Raw genomic sequence first — 21139 nt, forward strand, 5'->3', positions numbered from 1 at the left:
AAGGATTGCTTCCCTCACTATCCTCTGTACCCACAGCCAGCTATTCTGAGCATGCTGGAAATTTTTTTCCTTTCCATTGCTACAGGCCCTGCAGGACAGAAGATTGTACACCACAGCTACCAGAACACAGCATTAGCACCAGCTCACAAATACTGTGTTACATCCAGGATCACAACACTGCAGCATTTTATACTATTCATTACTAGAATCCACAAACAGATGTGGTGCAGGAAAATAGTTTACTGATGTTAATGAAAGTCCAAAAATTAACTATTTTTCAAAATTAGTAAATACTATATTGTAAAACCCTTTGGACATTCTGAGAAATGTATTAATATTGTATGTTCCACATTGAAAGCCCTTACCTAAGTACAAGTGCTCATTTTTTTACTTATTTAGTTTATATCAACTGCTATAATGGCTCACGTGATAGGAAAGCAGCGACCAGAAATTCAAACCATGTTGAGCTACTGCCCCGAACTTTAAAACAATTTAGTCATGCCGAAATAAATCCCCGGCTAGTTTAGCTCTGACCAGTTTATCTAACACTGAGTTATCTCAGGGTAGGATGTTGGCTTCTAGTCTTATCTTGTTTAGAATCTCAGCTCTTCCCTTTCAGGTGCTTTCTACAAAGCTCTTTAAAGATGTTTCTGTAAAGTATTGTAACAGTTTGTGACAAACAGCCCTGTGATTTAAATGGCATTATGCCCCATGGAACCAGGTACGGCAGGATTTCCCCTGAGTCCTTATGCTGAAACCAAGCCCTGTCCCAGTAATTCAGTCCAGGCAGTTGGGTTTGTTTGGTTTTGGGTTTTTATTTTCAAGGTTTAGAATTCTGGTTTTGTTCTGAGCTTGTCCAGAGAAAGTATTAAAACCTTTTCCACGTGGAATTACTGTAAGAATCAGACTGAAACAAACAGAAATACAAGGTGGATGCTCACTTATCACTGATACAAGCAGTGCTCCTTTCTTGGCAATATGCTTATGTAACTTTGTCTTACAGGACTTGGATTTTTTAAAATTACATAATCATGGTCTTTTCCATGTACTTGGAAAATGATGAAAACTCCCCTGCCCTAGGAGGACATTGAATGAGTCAGATCTTTTCATACTACAGGAGGTTCAGTGGGCACTTCAGCACAGTAGTCTAATATTTCAGTGGTGGTTAGGAAAAGATTGGAGGCTCTCTCTTCACAAGGAGCCATATGGAGATGACAAGGGGGAAGGGGAGGAGGTTGCACCAGGAGAAGGTTCATTTTTGTATAAGAAAGAAATTTTTACAGTGAGAACACTCAATCACTGGAACAATATCCCCAGGGATGTGGAAGGGTCTCCACTGCAGGAAGTTTTTAAAACATAAAAAGAGAGGAGACTAGATAATCTTATCTAGGCTCCCTTTGTCACAAAAGGTTGGCTCAGACAATGTTTTCAGGTCACTTCCAACCTGGTCTGCTCACAATTCCATAAAAACAAAAAGTTATTTTTCAAAGTTACTGCAGAAATAGTTAATAAGGTTTGAGCAAAGAACTAGAAAGGTCCTAAAAAAGTATCTAAGAATGGGGGAATCTAGAAAGCTACTGTGTCACACCCCTGTTCCCAGCTACATTTAATGCTACTGTATACATATCACTGTGGCAAAGGCACATCCTGCTGGGGACTTTCACCTTCGGCCGGAAGAAATGACAGTTCTTCAAAACAGTTTGCTAGATGGAGTCTTGTTCACTTCTAGTGTGGCAAAAAGTACAAGCAGGCACACAGAGGAAGCTGTCAGATACAACAACAGTTCAAAGCCTCAAGTGAATCTTGACATGTAAGAAATGTTGCCTATTCAAGAGGCAAAAAAATGTTATTAATTACCAGATTATTTGAATCTTAGTGGGAAACACAACTTCTCATAGCTATATGTCCTTACATCTGAAAACTCTTAGCTCTTTATCTCTAATTGCATGCCACTCAAACCTTCCAATACATCATTTTACCATTTCTCAGAGTATGAAATGTAGTTTACGTCCTTGTGAAACATAATCTTCAATTAGTAGAATATATTTGTCCATAACCACATGATCTCCTAGGACAATCCAGTCTAATTTTTCTTCAGGAAAAAAACCCTAGCAAAGTGCCTGTCATTAGCAAAACCACACAGATGTATTTTGGGTTACATAATGAACACTTCTGATGCTATCAGACTGGAATTCATCCTTCAGTTTCCTTGATGAGATGCCAAGTAATTTGGGAAGCTTCTTTTTTACATTAATTCATGCAAAGCTTGAATAGAATAGAACATCAAGGAAATTAGCTTAAGAAAAATATGAGAACCTAAGTAATTAGAACAAGAAAAGCTATATGATCTCAAAGATAAAACATAATACAAAAAATATATCTAAATAAATGGTGAAGTCTGTTTCTTATTTAAGGAGACAGCTGTTACCACTATCAGATTCTTCTATAGTACTAAAAAAGGATTTTAAAGTTGAAAGTTCAAATAAAAAATGTCTAGGAAAGAGACTACAAGACATTGAAGGAAGAGCCGCACTTCAAATATATTAAAAATATTGAATTAGGTATTCTATTTGACACAGGAAAATATTTGTTAAAAAAAGGTGTTAAAAACAAAATGACCAGATTTTTGTATTTAGACACTGACAACACAATACATAAAAAACATTATACAAGAAGGTAATATATCACAAAATTCAATGGTTCAACAATACAAGGGTATTTTAATCTTTGTAGTGAAATAAACCCTCATTAGTAACATATAAACACCATTATATCATTATGTTTCAGTGCCCTAAGTGAAATGAGTTAAAGTTTAATTAAACATCCACTGACCAAAGGTTCACATCATTGTTGCAACAAAACCAGAGCTATTAGTTCCATAAAGGTCAGACTTCATTATCTGCCTCCTTCCATTGAGGATGCTTCAGCACTGCCAAGGAGAGCCAGCAGTGCAGGCATCTCTACTGTGCATGATTTTCAAAGTGGTATTCCAGTTTTTTACACTCTAGATTCACAACCTTTCACTGCCACTAGAAATCTCACACGTTACTTACAAATACTGTTGAAAGTTTGACAACTGAATATAAAACTGTGAGATATGCTGTGGACTGGACACAGGCTAGATGAATGATGGCTTTCATAAAGCATGCAGCTTGTTAAGAAGGTATTGCAATTGTGGACATTGGATCAGTTGCTCAAAAAACTTTCATAAAATGATTTTGAATTAAGGTTTCTATATGGGACATCAGCACACTCATATCAGCAGCACAGACCCGGTGATCCCCATTTCCTGTCCTTTTCAGGGTCTCCAATAGGCCCCAGTGGATTGGAGGCAGAGCGCTGTAAGAACTCAGCAAGTGAAGCTGACTTAATGGATTCTGATTTATTTCTGCAATCCTCAAGGCCCTCAAGATAGCAGGTGCAAACTTAGAATAATGAGCTGTAGATGAAATAATAATTGGGCAAGTTCTATCTTGTAATCGATCTGCAACTACTTTAGCAACAGCTGTGTGTGTATCCAAAATATATCCTGTAGTACTGTACACAGAGTGAATGGCAGCCAGACAGTCCTCATCAGAGCACCAGCCAGCCACTAAGTCCTGCTGAAGCTTTCCAAGTAGATCTTTCTGCAGCTGGAAGTGGCCCTGATTTTCCAGCTGATTAAATAATTGTGTCACCAGTTGTCCATCTTCATTAGCAATCAGGTGTAAGTATCGCTCAAGATTGGAGGACTTCAAAATATCTACTGCTGGTGAAAAACTGGAAATTAATTTTCTTCCCCTCAAATCATAAACACCTGTTCTCATGAATTCAGTCAAAACATTGTTTTCATTAGAAGCACAAATACATTTTCTGATAGGAATTCCCATCATTTTAGCATAGAAAGCAGCTAACATGTTGCCAAAGTTTCCTGTAGGAATGCAAATATCTACAGGGCTTCGAAAGGAAATAATACCCTGATGAACAAGATCAAGGTATGCAGAGGCATGATAAACTATCTGAGGAAGCAGTCGTGCCCAGTTTATGGAGTTTGCTGCAGCTAAAGCTGTTCCATATTCTACTGTAAGAAAGCCAGTAAAATCAGAATTAGTAAAGATTTGCTTTATAGCTGTCTGGCAAAAATCAAAATCTGATTTGACGCCCACTGACCAAGCATTTTCCTTCTGACAGCCAATCATTTGTGATTTTTGAATTGGGCTTACTCCATCCTCAGGAAAAAAATTCACCAAAGCAATTCTCTGTTTGTCAGTGTCATGGAGACGACTAAAGCCATCTAGAACAGCACTCCCTGTGTCTCCAGAAGTAGCTACCAGAATCAAGTAATTGCAGCTTCTGGGAATGCAGTAGGCAAATAAATGTGGCATCAACTGTAATGCAAAATCTTTAAATGATGCTGTTGGTCCATGAAATAACTCAAGAAGGAACTGATTGCCTGCCAGATGCCTAACTGGGGCAACTTTAGAACAACTAAAGTTTTCTCCATAAGCAGTTTCAATAATTTCTGCCAGCTTAGAAGCAGGAATATCAGCTGGATGTATGCATCTTTCTAGTATCACCTGGGCTCTTTCAACGTAAGTTGCTTCTATCAGACCTTGCCATTCTTCAGCAGTGAATTTTGGAAGTCCTCTCTCAGGAACAAAGAGTCCCCCATCAAGGGCTAAGCCCTGAATAACAACATCACTGAAATATAATTTATTAGAGTCTTCTTCCTTACTCCTTCCAGACCTACTAGACCTTGTTGAAATGAAAGTTTCCAGTTCTGAGTCTTGATATCTCTTCACAGCATCAAGTACCTTTTCTGCTACAACCTCTGCTGCAACATCCCCGCCACAAAGAACACGGATGTCAAACCACCTTTTGTAGAATTGCTTCCTAAACTGAAGTACATCTTTGAGAGAAATACCAGGAGACAGTCCCACGATACGATCCATTTGCTTTGATTTCAGCCTGCTCATAATGACAGTTGTGGGCACATCCAGATATACAACTATTCCATTTTTCTTTATATGCTGCATGCCAGCAGCATGCATTGGATTGGATCCACTAAGGGAAATTACACTTCCAGATGCTGAGAACTTCAACAGGGCTTTTCCTTCCTCCTCTAGAAATTCCTCATAACCAATGTCCTGCAGCTTTTCTGACACACTCATATTCCAGGTTGTTTCAAGGACATCATCGTCTATGTCTATGACAGGGCAATCCAGTTTCTGGCCCACTATTCTCCCAGTCGTTGTTTTCCCAGCACCTGGAGGTCCCATCAGGATAATATTTTTCTTTCCCAGAAGAGAATGACTTGAGAACCATGACTTCCATATCTGTGCAAATGCAACAGGTCTTGAAAGCATGAGTTTTAAACACATGCTAGAAAGACTGTTTTGGGTTATTAGTCTTAAAGGCTGATATTGAAAAACATGAAACATCTTCTGATGAGTTATTGAGGGTTTTTTTCCGAGACAACTTGACAATCCACTTAACTGCTTCAGAAAGAAAACAAAAAAAACCAAACATTAACTAGTCCTTCAACAAATATCTAAGAAAAAGCCCTCAAGGATATAAAATTCAGAACAAGTGATCAAACATAAATCCAACTATGACCTCATCAGTGCTAAGGAGGCATTTTTCAGAGTAAGACTCATTCCCCTCTCCTGCTTAGTTCCAGCCTGTTTCCACTGACAAACCCAACATCAAAAAGTCCATGTCCTCAAGGTAAAAAAAGACATCCAAGCCTAATGCTACAATACTGTTCGCAAATAATATTGGTTACAGGAATTAAGAAATAATTTGTTTTTCTTCTAGAAGACTTGCTTTTAACTACACATTTAAAAGTAACAATTAACTTGGTTACCTTCTTGTAATCAAAATGTTACCAATATATGCATTTGCCCCACCTCCCAAGAAAACTGATTATTTTTAATCCTTTCCTCCTAAAAAAAGCAAACGCAAGACCCACTTAAATACACAGATAACTCACAGTCTTGTGCAATAGCAAGGATGGATGAGTTGCATTCAAATCTCTTCTGAAGGGATGGAAACCAAGCAAGGGATTTTTGAAGAACTCCTATACTGGAATTGTATTGAATGTAATTTGGGGATAGAAAGAGGAGAAAGAGAAAGACAGACAGAAAGAAATCGTGAGGACCCTCTAACAAAAAAAGTAACTAAGAAGGAAGGATTTCCAACAAAGTAAGAAACTCCCAACGTTGTGCTTTGTTTACTTAGAGAAATAAACACCAATATCAGCACTCATTGGAGCATATGATTTGTCTGTGATGTTTAGAGCAAAAGGGGAAAGACTCTCAAAATCTCCCTAAAACTGTGAGAGGGGCAGGGGGAAGAGCATTTGCTCACTTCTATGGAAAGTTGGCTTGCAAACAGTAATCTCTGTGTTTGCAGTGAGTGCTGTGACCTGGAGAATATGATGTAATTACAAGGCATATTTCAGAGTAGAGATGGGCATATAATCCTATCCAGGTTTTTTCTTCAGTCCTTGGGAAGTATAAGGGGATCATCCTGTGTAGATGCAATATAAGGGTTTTATAAAACTTTAACAAAAAAAGAGTTTTAGAAACCTTTATAAACCCTTAATAAAAGGAAAAACAAACTACAAAGAGTAATTGTAATATCCAGTATTGCTCTAAAAGTGTACTGCAATGGTAAGCACTCTAGTGCATATATAAATATGTATATTTTCTTTTTAGGGACAGAAAGAGATCTCCATATTAAACTTGCATTACGTAAAAAAGTTATATTCAAGAGTAAATAAACCCAAACCCAGTAGATTTTAGTGACTTTATTTCTTGAATGTAAGAATCACTTCAAGCATTGTGTGTGTGAACTAAGGGAGTGAAAACCACACCAGCCCCACCAAGCCTGCCATGTCCTACTCCACTACAGGTTAACTTTGAGCTGCAGTCAGTTGGTGTGCATTACTCAGATATAATGGGTGTGACATCTGGGCTGCCTTATGAATTTAGGCCATAGGTATTGTTTAAAATCAACTTGAGTTTTGCACTCACCCACATAAAGCACATGTACATAGCAGTCCACAAGGATTGAAAGCAACCCATTTTTTGAAATTATTTGTTGTCCATTGGCAAAACTTCAGCAGTAGAAACAGCCAAATGATCCACCCAGCCCACTTTAGATACAAACTCCATGCCAAAAGGGTGGGGTTGTTGCGGCAGAGCTTACACCCATACCTGCAGTAACATTTTGCTTAGGCTATTCAGCTCGACAGAGACGTGGACAGCACCGATTTATCTTTAGGCGTGACCCACAATTTTAACAGCCACTGGGGGCGACAGGTGTTCTAGTGAAAACTGAGCCTTGCTACTTGCATAGACACGAGACCAGTCCCCGCACAAAGCTCCTGCAGCGGCGCCCTGAAAGACTCAAAGCGCGGATGGGAGGAAGGAGGGAGCCGGACGGACCGGACAGGACTGGATTGGATTGGATCGGACCGCACCCACGCACGCACCCACGCACGCACCCACCCACGCGGCCAGCACTGCCCCGGGCTGCGGGCTGCCACCTCCGCTCGCCGTGTCCTGCCCCATTCCCCTTGTCCGGCTGGGTTCCACCCCCATTCCCCTCGTCCCGGCTGGGTTCCACCCCCGCCCCCCGGCGCCCTCAGCGCGGCGCGTGCACGTACCGGCGGGGGCGGGGGTTACCGCTGCCACAGGTACCGCGCACGCGCAGTCCAACGGCCCGGCGCGCCCCGCCTCCCCCCGCGCCGCGCCGTACCGGCAGCAGCTGCGCCTGCGCGGCCGTTCCGCGCCGGGCACTGGAGCGGGTGGCGGCGGAGGCCCCGCCCCTCATGGCGCCGTTCCCCTGGCGGTTTCCCCGGTAACCGACAACAGCCGCCGGCCCGCCCCGAGCCCCTCGGCGAGGCGGCGCTTCCCCGGTCCGAACCCCCCAGTGGGGTGGGTACCCCGCGTCCAGAGCCCCACAAGCAGGCGAGCGCTCCCCTGTACCCGGGCTCCCGCGGCGGCAGCATGGCCACGCAGAGTGCCCAGGAGGGCGCCTGTGACCCGCCGCCCCGGCCGAAGCAGCCCGCCAAATCTGACGGGTATGTGGGTGTCACAGAGCTGCTTGCGGGCAAGGGTGGCTGGTTCTGGCAAAGCAATGCATCTAACGGGTAACAGGTTTTAAAAAGCCCCAAACAAACTAGTTTTTGCATACTCCCCCTCCTGAGGAGTTACTAGCATCAGGAAGGACATTGAGGTGCTGGAGTGTGTCCGGGGAAGGGCAGCGAACCTGGTAAAGGGTCTGGAGCACAAGTACGGTGAGGAGCAGCTGAGGGATCTGGGGAGGTTTAGCCTGGAGAAGAGGAGGCTCAGGGGTGATTTTATTGCTCTCTACAACTGCCTGAAAGGAGGGTGCAGCCAGTGGGGGTTGGACTTTTTTCCTAGGCAGTTAGAGACTGGACGAGATGAGGTGGCCTCAGCTGCACCAGGGCAGCTTTAGATTGGACATTAGGAAGAGATTTTTCACAAGAATGGGTGATCAGGCACTGGAGTGGGCTGCCCGGGAAGGTGGTGGAGTCCCTGGAGACGTTTAAGGAAATACTAGATGTGGTGTTAAGTCTAGTTGACAAGATGGTTTTGGACTTGATAATTCAGAGGTCTTTTTCAGCCTAATTGATTCTGTGATTCTGTGATCTGAGGGTTTACAGTCTGCTCCATGAAGTGATGATTTAAGTTTGGTGTCTTCAGTGACATCTTGTTAGTTCATAATTTACAAAGCACTCCTTCTGTGCATGGGAATTACATGACATCTTTGTTATTTGCACTTAGAACAGCTCAGTGAGGAGCTAAAAAGGTGGGCTTTCCAGTTTCCATGCTTTCTGTGTTTCTGGTGTATCCTCTGACGTTGTTTCTTTTGCTTCCTTTTCTTACCTCTTGCCTTAAAAATATAAGAAAAGGCCTTTTGCCAAGAGCTATGAAGACGTGTTTTTTCAAGTCCCTATTTATATAAAAGGCTGTTACACTTTAGCATCTTTAGTGAAAGGGTAGGTTGTAACTCAATAGCTTTAAAACAAGTAGATGTATCAGTGACACTCATTAGAACAAAGATAGTTATCCTGTTTCAGGTCAAAGGATTCAGACTTCTGAGATTACGAGTTCTCAGTGCCACGGAAAAGCAGGTCTTTAAGTTTTGTTTGTTTTCATTGTCCATGGATATAGGTTTGGACAGGTACTTTTGAAGACAGAGGAAGGTGAAAGGACAATATGGTGAGGCATGCACACTAAATCCATTCCTGACTTAATACCGTTCAGAGATTTGGATACTCCATGACCATTAGGTTCAGTTTAGGCAACAGATTCCTTGGCTTAGATATAATCTGACTAAATCCCCTTCTGATCTCACTGACTTCTGTTGTCACCACACTTGCAGCTTAGGTTCACAGTGTGACAAATATTCAACTGGTAACAGGACTATTGAACCTGGTTAATAGCATGATTTGACCAGTTTTAACAAATGCATACAAAATCTACTTTTTTGTATGGGTTTTTTTCCCAAATGAAATCATATATATTTCACTTTCAACTGACTAGTACTGCTTATGAAACCACAGCAAACATTCTCATTTTCCCCAACTTTGATATCCCAAGTTGACACCTAAGGAATAGATGTCATCTTCTGTCTTCTTACAGATGTATTGTCTCTTTTTCCCTTGCTAAGTGATGAGCAGATTAGATTCTCATGTTGCTCATAACCATGTTTTCTGCCTTGCAACCCTCTCTAACCCTGTGATATTGAGCCACTTCCTTGATCTGGAAAGTCACTGAAAAGATAACAGATTCCCCAGCTCTTTGTCCAAAGGAATGTCTATAGCTGTCTACAAATGATGTCTTCTTCTACCTCCTGCCAATATGTAAGAAACTCAGTATCTTCTCATGCATTTTCTCATTCCAAGGCTGTGAACCTCACTAGCTCTAAATTTGCATCAAGCCTTTCTGTCCTGTGTGCTCATGATGCCACTTACAGAAAATGGTGAGGAATACTGTTATTTATCAATTTGGTGGGTTTGTACAGTGTCTATAGCTGTTTGCCATGAATTTACCAGGAAAAAAACCAAACATCATTCCTTATAATTAGAAGTATTTCAGGAAGTATACATGATCTTATACAGATAATTCTCTCTCTGATTTTGGAGACCAAATCTCTCCACAATTTTAATGAAGTCCTCTGACATGTTCTAATGTTATGATCAAGTACAAATACATTTATTAGACATTTGCAGCTCATGGACAAGAGCTTTCATCAGTGTTAGTACACATTCAGTGGCCCAGGATTACGTGATCTTCTCTTCCTATTTCAGTATTTCCATAGAATGGGTTGCACTATATGTAATATTTTTCTTTTTTTTTTATCCTTACTTGAAAAAATGACATCATTTTTTTTCAGAAATACTTTTTGTCTGTAAAAGAAGCACAGTTTTTCATAAGCTTGTGTCTACCATAAATTAATATGATATGTTTTCTAAAGGTGGACAGACTATAAAAGTACAGTGAGGGAACCTTCGCTTCAGGAGCAGGGAGTTCTGCTTTCTCAGGCAAACATCTGTGAGAGCTCAGTCCTTCAGATAGAGGCAAGATGTTGGCAATCAGCTAATGATCAGCATTTGGCTTCTTTTGGAGATTTTGATTAAAGCAGAAGTTATCATGCCATATGCAACATTAGACCAAAACAGCAGAGTGTGCATACCATGTTCATACAGCTTTTCATGTCTGAGCCCTCACTGATTTTCACATCAGCTGTTTCAGTGCCAAGCCCACCACTGATTACCATTGTTCAGGATCACAGCTCTTGTCTGTGTAACGTAAGGAATCTGCAGTGTGCTGTGCTATTTCAGAGCAGTCACCCCCCTCATCTCTCATAAGTGTCTGTAACAGATGGTTCGACTGGAACATTGAGACAGTGATACAGGGGACAGTAATAAGAGGAACTGATGATCAAGGACATCCTGTACAATTCTTGACTGCATTTGACATCTTTTCTTGAGCATAAATCATAGAATCATAGATAATGCTGAGAGTTGGAAGAGGGCCATCAGGATTATTGAGTCCAACTCCTAGCCCTGCACAGGATGCCCTAAGAATCACACCAGGTACCATAAGGAATGCATGCAAGCAATACTCAGGTTTATTTTCAAAATTTGGTTTTGTTGGAATTCTGAATGTCTGTGTTCAGCATATATATTTGGTATTTATTTCCCCAAGTGTGATAATCCTGACCTCAGAAACACAAGAGCAGAAGGAAGAAGCAAGTTAACTTCAGAAACAGAAAGCTTATTTGTCAGTGCACTACTAGATTTAGCCTTAGCATAGAGGCTGTGTGAATTATGGTCTTTATTTGGGAGAGAGTACAAAACAAAACACATTAGGCTTTCGCCATGAGCTACTGCATAAAAGTATTCTTTGAAGAACTATTTTGAATATTTTTCTGACCCTTAACTTCTTTATGGATATTTTTTAACCTCTAAGGTATATATCCAAACTTAGAGAACTTGTGAAACATGAAGCAGAGAAAAATAAATCTCAGTGGAAAACTATGGGGCCAGCAAAAGTTGCCGTGCCATCTCCAAATGATTTTCTGCAGAAACGTTCCAAGGAACCCAGGCTAGCACCAAGTAAGTGTAGACAGAAAATATATGCAGTGTAATTGTATTTTTTAGAGTAGAGAGTTACATCTTCGTGTCCTACAGTACTATGGTATGGGCAGCTATTGGGTTGTAAAAACAGAAGTACTAGTTTGTGGGGTCAGTATCAGGACCCCTATTGTTGGAATCAGTATTTATATTGTTGTGGGGTCAGTATCAGGACCCAGCTGTTGTAGGAATGAGCTTTGTGACTTGTGACATTACACTTATTTACTGCCAAAGAACAGGAACTCAGACAGCTTGGATCAAATCATTATTTCTGGTAATGATAATGAATGAGAGTTATGTCTAGTGGGAAATATGATAGGAAATAATTATTCTTAATTGCTTACTATAAGTGGGGCTACTCAGGATACTACTGAATTTCTGTTGGTGCCTTGGAGAAAAGATTACACTAAAATGCAATAGAGCCTATATTCTCTGGAGAAAGGATTATGAGAAGTTGTTTACAAGGATTAGGGAGCAGCCAAGAGCAGGGCTCTTCCCTAAGGAGAGATAAGTCAGACATTGAGGCCAACCACCATGGAGACTGGGCAAACCTCACCAAGAGAGTGCAGTCCACCATGTCAGGCAGACCAGCAGAGTGGGGTGGTGAGGAAAGTCTGTCCTGTCAGTGTGTCCCACTGACCATCAGGCAAAATCGAGTTACAGGCCACGACCCTCCACTGATTCCATATAGCTCTTCAGGAGCAGGACTAGGGACAGACATGGCTGAGACAGCTCATCCAGGTATTGACAGGTGAAATGGGGTTCCTGAGCCCAAGGGGGCGGGGTGGATGCCCCAGGTGAGACTGGACAGGACCATAATTGCCCAAGGGCTCTGACAACAAGCACCTCTACTAAAAGTAGTTATAATTACACTTGAAAAAAAGAAAAAGAGTGACAAATAAGGAAAACCCATCTGAAACACCATAGCATTTCCTAGGTAATGAAACTTCTGTTAGGCCAAACAAACATACCTCATAGTTCATTGACAGGCAGTTCTTTCATTGTAGATACTGTTGGGTTCTATTTTTATGTAATTCTGTACATAGCTTTTCCCTTTTGAAAAGTGTAATAATATGAAATTGCAAATCTCTTCAAATTTATTGCTGAGAATGTTTACATGCTCTATTCACAGAAAAAAAAGAAGAGGATGGTAAAAAATTGCTTCCCTTATCAGTGCCACCCAGGACATACCACCCAGTTACTCGTATTAAAAAGAATTTTATAAGTAAAAATGCAATTGCTGTTATGACAGGGGAGCCTAAAAAGCCTCGACATTTTTGTGTTGATACAAGACAGGGAGATAAATATCTCCTTGAACCTTCAGGACTTTTTCCAAAATACATTAATAAAAAGGTATGTTTTATTAAATTATATTGGAAACACTCTTCGTAATGTCTATTTTAGTTTCACTGTTGCATAGATACCATGGCTGTTTGTGTTAGACCTCTTGAATTCATCGAGAGGAAATCACTGGCCCTAGGTTTGTGCCTTGCTTTGCTCTGTTTTCATTTGCTTATGCTGTCAGCCAAAAAAATTTGCGGAATGATTGTTCTGAAGCAACGGCATATGTCTTGCATTGGGAACCCAGGGAGTGTTTAATGGGGAGACATGGAATTCTGTGATGAATGAATGTTTGCTGCTTAGAAAAGACAGGCAGGGAAGAAGAGAAGTAGGGCTTGCCCTTTGAATGAATGAGCTGCTCAAATACATGGAGTTCTATGAAATTGGCAACAGGCTTGTTGAGCCTGTGGGTCAGAATCAGAGGAAAGGCCAGCAACTGTCAAAAGTGGGTTTGTTATGTAGCACCAAATAAGGTGAGGAGCTGGATGAAAATCTCTTTTAGCAACTTGAGGAAATCTTCAGATCATGATGCAGCTTCTTATGGAAGACTCCGCTCTCCTTGAAAGCTGCTGAAAGGATAACACAATGGCATGAAAGCAATTGAAAAAGCTTCCTGAAGCATGCCAGCAACATCTTTCTTCACAGATGGTGCATGAGCCAGTCAATGGTCATACTCTTCTGCTGCTTACAAACCAGGAAGAATTGCTTAGGGGTGTGATTATCAGTTGTAGTCTAGGTAGCACAGACCATGTAGCAGTTGCAGACCCCCTCCTGTTCAGGGAGTCAGCTGGTAGGGTACTGACTGCTCAGGAGAGCAAATAGCAGCTTATTGAGGGTAAGTGGTAAGTAGGACCCCATGTGAGACAGTTCTGGAAAGCAAAGACCTTGGGAGAGCTGACATGCTTTTAAGGAGAACCTGCTCTGTGCACAGGAACAGTCTATCCCCTACCCAGGAAAATAAGATCTATCAAGAGTCTGGCTTATCTAAACATGTAACCCATGACAGAGCATTAAGAGATGACATAAGAGATAACTTGTGACATAGAATATGCCAAAAAGAACTTGAAGTCCTTGCAGTACTTTTCAATGGCTAAACACGTAAACAATGCTAGTCATTGTGCTGCCTGACACTAGAAGATTAGTGAATAATTTTGCATTTAGTAGAAAGAAGATAGTCTCTGATATCTTTTGGCTAGAGGAGCTTCATTTTACAAAGGTTAAGGCAAAATAGGTGTGTTTCCCCAAGAGTGTCTGGGATATTCTGAAGTTATTTTTTTCCTCGCTGAAACACATCAGTGTGGGATGGTTCATCCTTCTTAACTAGTCCAATTTTCATCTATGTGTTCTTGTATGTTGGAATGTTCAGCAAAAATCAGGATGTGGTAAGACCTTTCAAAGACATTCTCTAAGGAATATTTCCAATCACAGAATCTGACACTATAAAAATGTAAAATAGCTCACTGTCATGAACAGGTTTTGAACTCCTTGCTCAACCATCAGTTCTTATAAATAGACATTGTGGTTTATGAATTCTGTTGTCTTCTAAGGTTGTGAAAATAAATTGAAGGGAATTGTTTATGTGTTTTTCTCAGGCTAAAAAGATGATCATGTTTGACATTTTAAAGAACATGGTGACTTAGGATTTAAGTGCTCAGTGGCACAAATTGTGATTTCAAGCTATTTTTGCAAATGGATGGATGACAGATATCTCTTTGTTTCCCTGTTAAAAGTGCATATAAGGAATTTCTTCCTTCTCCTTATAGAATTATGGCATTTTACCAAAATATGTGACACAGAGAAATGAAGAAATGAAGAGAGAGGAGGAAGAATACCAAGCCAGTGTTTTGGAGCAACTCAAGAAGAAAGCTATGAAAGTACTATCTGAAGAAGAAAGGACAAATATTCTGAAGGTGCATATTTTGATTTAGTGTAATTAATTTAATGTCCAAAAGATTAAATGTGGTAATGTTAGTCTATATAAATAATAAAACTACACTTTTTTGTTTAAGTGAAATTAATTACTTGGATACTTTTTCACTAGATGGAGCTGTAGAACAGTTGTATACAACTGAAAGGAACTGATTTAGCTTCAGTTTTAATAGTTTTCAATTATGTTTGGTTCTTATTCACATTAATGACTTGAAATTTCAGTGAAACTTCAAAGAGCAGAAAATCACTAATATAAGATTTAGTGACACTTATTATTGGAGAAATTTTTTTTTTCCTAATGCAGAATATTGCTTCTTTTACTAGCAGTTTCTGTCTTCACATTGTGACCTCACTGATTAAAGCATAATGACTTGCTTTAAAATGTGGCAAAACCCCCCCCAGAATTAAACTGCAATACAGTCATAGAACTATGACTGAAAATTTTGTATTTTGTCAAGTTGTTCTGTACACTGTCTTTCATACAGTTTTTATTGCACAAGACTTTTTAAAGAGTATTAATACTATAAAAGAAGTAGGGCATAAAAGAGATATCTTAAAAGTATATACTGACCTAGATCTGGAATTTTTCTTGACCACTTTTTAGACAAATTTCCTATGAAAATGAAGCTTATACGTCTGTGATATCTGTATATCAGTCTGTCCCTTAATAACTTGCTCTTAGCATCCACCTGAAACAAATTAATAGATAGATGGACAGCTCAAAGATGCTGAATGCCCACAGAAAAAAAATATCTAGAGAGAAAGCAATGTCTAACTTGCTTGTCTGAAAAACAAACTGGTTAATTGGCAAGGTCTGAAATGTCCAGCACAATGGTCTTTTGCATATACAACAAGCAGTAGAAGCTAGGAAGGAGTATGGGAGAGAGGTGAGGGTATTGCACTGACAGCAATATAAAGAACAAAACGTATTTTTATGGTGAGAAAGGCATGGGCCAAGTTGATGGTCCAACAAGTTAACAATGCAGCAAAAATATATGTGCAAAAAAGGCATATGAGTTCAGCTGCTCACCATTCTGCATTTAGTTTGATTAAAATGATGTTCTATATTTTTCAATGGAGGAATGCACTGGAATATTTTTTTCATTTTTCAATTTTTTAGATTGTTTTTATTAACTCAGTATTTCTTTTAATTTTTTTTTTCAAAAACATTTACCCTTCCATGGGCTTACTTATACATTAATATTGTCAAGAGGAATTAGTGTCCCTAGGGTATGTGGCTTCTACCCAGTGCTCAGCTGAAGACATATGGGAACTTCTGTCCTTTAAAATAATTGACATTGCTAGTGAACACATGTGCACTATCTGATTTGAAAGAATACGTGGCAATAGATGCCTGAGACCAAAATCAAGCCTCATGACCTTACAAAAATAAAGGGAAGTAATTTGTGCCAACATTTTTTGAACTCTTCATTGTGCTTGCTTTGGTTGGGATTTTATGAGAATAGAAGTGAATGTTGGTAAATGCAGTACATATTTCTCACTGACCCAGCATGTATTAGAATTCCATATATAGAGTTGGATATTCAGTTTGTGATCTAGCTGTAGGAATAGTAGTCAGCAAATTACATTGTTGGAGGAGCTGTGAAGGAGATTTTTACAGAGTCATGATCTGCTTTTGATCTCTCCACTTTGTAGGGATAAAGCAATTTTGATGAATGTATGCTCTAATGTTTTAAAATTCACCGTTTTCAATCATTTCCAAGCCAGTTCTTACTAATGTACACAAATAAGAATTATTTAAAGAATCTATTAATTACTCTTTTATGAAAGTTTTTGAAATATGAGATTTATTTTTATGCCTATATATTTGTAAACTGTACCTGATGCCTGGTAGACAGTGAAACTTAGCAAAGTACTTTACAGCCTTGGATAGCAAAAACAAGTATCATTACCAGACAGTAGGTAAATATCCTTGTTGCTCTAAGGTTCACATGTAGCAGTAAAGTTTTTAAGCTTATGTAGATATTTGTATGTGAAGATTGTCATAATGACCTTTATGAACAACACTTAGATGCTTAATATGAATATGCAAAAAGCATGAGTTGCTATGCAATAAATACACTGGTTTAAATTGTTAAAATATTAGTTCATAATAAAGATTAGATTTTTCTTAGTGTTGTCAGGAGAGTTAATTTTTTTTTTTTTGTAAATCAATTTATACAAACAACAAAAGATTAGTTTTTAAGCCCAAGAGCCCTTGAGTTCTGAAATAGAAACAACAGTCTTCAAAGCTAAATATGTATAAAAATAAACCCTCTAAATTTAACTTCAGTATGTTCATCGCTTAGTGAGACTGTGAGAAAAGTGTTTAATAATAATGGAGGACATGAGGTTGGAAATCACAGTGTGCCATAAAATCAATATGCCAATTGAATCCAGTTTTGGTTAGGGAGAAGAGCTGAAAAGTTTGGTTCCCAAGAGAGTAATTTAACTTCTTTATTCTTGAAGATACATTTTGATATCCTCTAAGGTGACAGAACTAAGAGCCATAAACATTTTTGAGAACTGTTTTCTCACCCATTGGCGTCTTAATTGCTGTCTCAGTTCCTTGTTAGTTGTGATTATTAAGTTCAACCATATAGTTTTAATGGGGACATTTAATGCACTGGATAAACTCTACTAAATCCTCATTTACATGGGGATAGAATGTGTAGATTTTGATTATACTTTTGAGGAGGGAAAGTAAGAGCGATGTTTGCAGTAATTGTAAGAAGGGTATAAAGACAAGATGTAAATTTTATTTTTCTACCACTGTCTGGTTCCTTTTAGTGTATATTGGTGGATAAAAGTGTTGTCTCTGGTGTCTCTGTGTCTCTAACTTAACAGGTTTATGAATAAGTTTTGATTATAGCATATTTAATTTTTTAATGTAGAATTTTAGTCTCAAGGTTTTATATAGAGAGGATATGGTTTGCTTTATCTAGAAAGGTAATTCTTTGCACAGCAGCATTCAAGAGAGGTAGTAGTTATTGAAATTGTTGTTGATAGGGTCAGTGACAGTTAGGGTTTTTAGTCCAAATGGTAAAAACATTGCTGATAGTTGTTACTGTAAATGTAGCTTAGAAGGGGAATGCAATTATTCAGTGTTTTTTCAAAGTAGTTTATAGAAGTTAAAGTGTTGTGGAATCAGTTTGGTGACCATGGTCTGAACAAAGTCTCTTTCAGAAAATTAAGCTGGTGGTGAGATGGCCTGAAACTTTGCTGAATATGGCTGGAGTTCTAAGCATCGTAGCTCTTAAGGATTTAATTTATTTGGTCCAATTAAGATGACTACACATTATTAATGTACTTATCTATTATTTTTACATTGCAGTGACACTTATCATATGTAATGTAAATAAAAAAAACAAGTAGTTTATGTACATATTGTTCTTACTCATATATTTCCTTTTCATGTAATGGCACCAGGCACTGAAAAAGAACTGGGAGGAACTAAATCGTGCATATCAGGGTCTTCCAATAGTAACAGACACCAGGTACAAGCAGATGCATAAAGAAGAGCTGGAATTAAAGCTGAAACAACTGGAGCATGACATAGCAGCAATTGAGAAGCACAAAAGTGTCTACATTGCAAATGTGTAAGGATTGTTGTTCAGATACGGCCTCTTTTCTCCTTTTTCTCTGTCCCCACATCTCCAAGAAGTGCCTCTCTAAATTCCCAGAAGATGCTACTGTCAACTATTTAGAAGGAAATACTCAACTAAGTATGTAGCATCTTAGAAAAGTTGTTACATATAACTCTCATCTGTAAAATTCCCCAAACATTTTGAAATAAAATGCTTAACTAAACTTTGATTATGAATAATGAATTTAATTTATTATTCTTTGTAATTTTTATTAGCTACTAAGATTTCTATAAACATCATACAAAAAGCATATAAAACACTGTTTCTTATGTTTGGAGTACATCTTTCCTTGCCTAACCAAAACAAAGGGAAATAATTGGCTGCTGAAGATGGCTTGGTAAATATAACTTCAGGATGGAATGGCTTCTGGACTATATATTAAAGAGATGTTGTGCTTTACTTAAAAACTTGAGTAATTATATTTCTAAACAGCTTGTGTTCTGTATAACATTTTGTGTGCTTATTTTTTTTACCAAGATCAATTTTTAATATGGAAACCTGTAATAATACAGACTTCACACAATACAGACACCACTTGTGGTGGAGCACCACTAGTACTTGTAAAAACACTTGTGTGTTTTTACAAGTACATAATTCTGTAATATTATAGTAAATCTACAGTTAAATTAGAAAAATGTGTTTTGACTGGAATTACATGTGTACTATTAGAATGAAAGCAATATACAAGCATCTGAGTCAAGACTTAGACAAAAATTATATCAGCACACTCTCTCGCAATTGTTTGCATAGAGAGAAAAAATGTTTTTTTTTCCTGCTGCTTAACCTTTGCTTCATGGAATTGTAGGTATTGTTTAGATTAGAAAAGATCTTTCTCAGCCTTTCAGAACACAGCTTTTTCTGTATGATGTCAATCACTACCACCAGCAGCTGTTGAGACATCATCGTATCTGACATCAGCAAAGGATAAAGTAAAAAGTTTGAAATTACTATGAAAACCTGAATTTTCCCATACATTGAGTTCCTTTCCTAAATTTGTCAGGGAATGGCTTTGAAGACTTCACAGTGAATTCTAGGCTGTATTTCTTGGGCATGGTATACTTGTCTATGACATACACTAGGAACACATGGGTGAGCAGGAATGTGTACTTTCTTATTTGTAATTTATTGTTAAGCAATCATGTTTATTTTTGAAGGATATAAGCTGGAAAAAAACTGCAGATTTGTAAAATGTGGATTCAAAAGAAATGAATGCGTCATTCAAAAGAATGACACACTTTATATTTTAACAAAACTACACTTAATTGTTAGCACTTAATAATATGTGACATTATCTTCTAGTGAAGTACCTGATGCCCCTCTTAAGAACTTCAGTGTAATCAGAAAAGGCTGTTTCTTATGGCTTGAAATAAAAAAAAAAAAGGATTTGACTCCACAAGAGCATACATTCCCACTGCCTCCCTGTCAGCCTTTATTGATTTGCAGACTGGCTGATTTAGGTTAGGATCAGTATTTGGTTCTTCCATTTATCATCAGCGCTAACTTTATGGAAATACAAAATAGATGGTGGCCTATCCCAAAATTTGGGATGAGCAGCTAGGCCACAATTAGAAACATTCATCATTCACCAGGAGAAATGATGGCTTTTTAACATTGTCAGAAGTATGGTAATACATTATGGGGAAATTAGGGAGTGAGTGGGAAGGGATGCAAAAAGTATTTCTGCCTAACAGAAGAGGAAGAGACAAAAGCCTGTGTCCTTCTGTACCTGGACTGTCACTAGTGTCCTTCAACAATGCTGTGGCATTTTTTTCCTGAGCCTCATATAGCTCTTTGCAGGTAGATCTGCTGGATGGTCCCCTCATGAGACATGTGAATTGTTTCTGTCAGCCTATGGAGAGGCTTTTGGTGTGTATTGCATGGAATCTGCCTATACCTCTGATTATGGAGAAAAAATATACTGAAAGTCATTGAAAATGCATGCAGAAGGATAATGTTCTTACCCTTAGCTCTCTCTGGGAAATGTGACAAAATAAAGTTACAGAATCCAAAGCAATGTAACTCTGTATTTATATGTTCAGGAAATGCCAGTAATTGGAAGTATAATGTTCATGAATCAACTAATATGTACCATTGGTATAACAAAATGAAAAAGGTGAATAAACTCAATTGTTCCAATAGAATTTTTCCCTCATAAAAGCTATTAAATATTAACAGAAACAAGTCTGTCCACAGGCTAAAAAGTAGCATTACCAGTTGAAACATCCTTTAAATTCACTAGTCAGTTACTAATAATCAATGAAATAACAAAGACTATAACCAAACTGTTTCAGTACTTCATAATTCTAAAACTGGTAATATTAAATTGGATAACCATAATAAACATGAAAAATGGGGCATAATGATCTGTTGGTCAGTAAGAGTTACATTCCCACAAACTGAAAATATTTCCTGTTGGAAGTTGTGCATGACAAAGCTGTGTATCTCTTTTTTAAAAATAGCAACATGAAATTATGATGAATATCTCACTGGCTTTTCTTGAGAATGAAACTATTTATATTCAGGAAGGAAGGGATCAGATATGGCATCATCACAAACAGAGGGAGTTCCT

At 38.6% G+C, this 21139-nt stretch overlaps 2 protein-coding genes across 5 annotated transcripts; one reads left to right on the forward strand and one right to left on the reverse strand.

Moving 5' to 3' along the window:
- Positions 1-2521: 2521 nt before the first annotated feature.
- THNSL1 (threonine synthase like 1) lies at positions 2522-7736 on the reverse strand. Of its 4 annotated transcripts, none has more exons than XM_030231797.2 (3): positions 7652-7736; positions 5972-6063; positions 2522-5474 (listed from the first exon to the last, which is right to left on the reverse strand). In XM_030231797.2, the coding sequence occupies exon 3, from the start codon at positions 5418-5420 to the stop codon at positions 3195-3197; it is 2226 nt and encodes a 741-aa protein (XP_030087657.2). In that variant the 5' UTR covers positions 5421-5474; positions 5972-6063; positions 7652-7736; the 3' UTR covers positions 2522-3194. The 4 variants fall into 4 exon arrangements, with proteins under 4 accessions (XP_030087657.2, XP_030087664.2, XP_050826902.1 ...); XM_030231804.2 differs by having other exon boundaries at positions 2522-5477; XM_050970945.1 differs by lacking the exon at positions 5972-6063 and having other exon boundaries at positions 7652-7719.
- Positions 7737-7862: 126 nt separating this feature from the next.
- On the forward strand, positions 7863-20580 carry ENKUR (enkurin, TRPC channel interacting protein). The gene is made up of 5 exons (XM_009085888.4): positions 7863-8068; positions 11490-11635; positions 12786-13006; positions 14758-14904; positions 18353-20580. Exons 1-5 carry the CDS (start codon positions 7995-7997, stop codon positions 18524-18526), a joined length of 762 nt encoding a protein of 253 aa, XP_009084136.2. The 5' UTR covers positions 7863-7994; the 3' UTR covers positions 18527-20580.
- The last annotated feature ends 559 nt before the right edge of the window (positions 20581-21139 follow it).

Source organism: Serinus canaria, chromosome 2 (assembly GCF_022539315.1).
Source record: "Serinus canaria isolate serCan28SL12 chromosome 2, serCan2020, whole genome shotgun sequence".
Lineage (NCBI taxonomy): Eukaryota > Metazoa > Chordata > Aves > Passeriformes > Fringillidae > Serinus > Serinus canaria.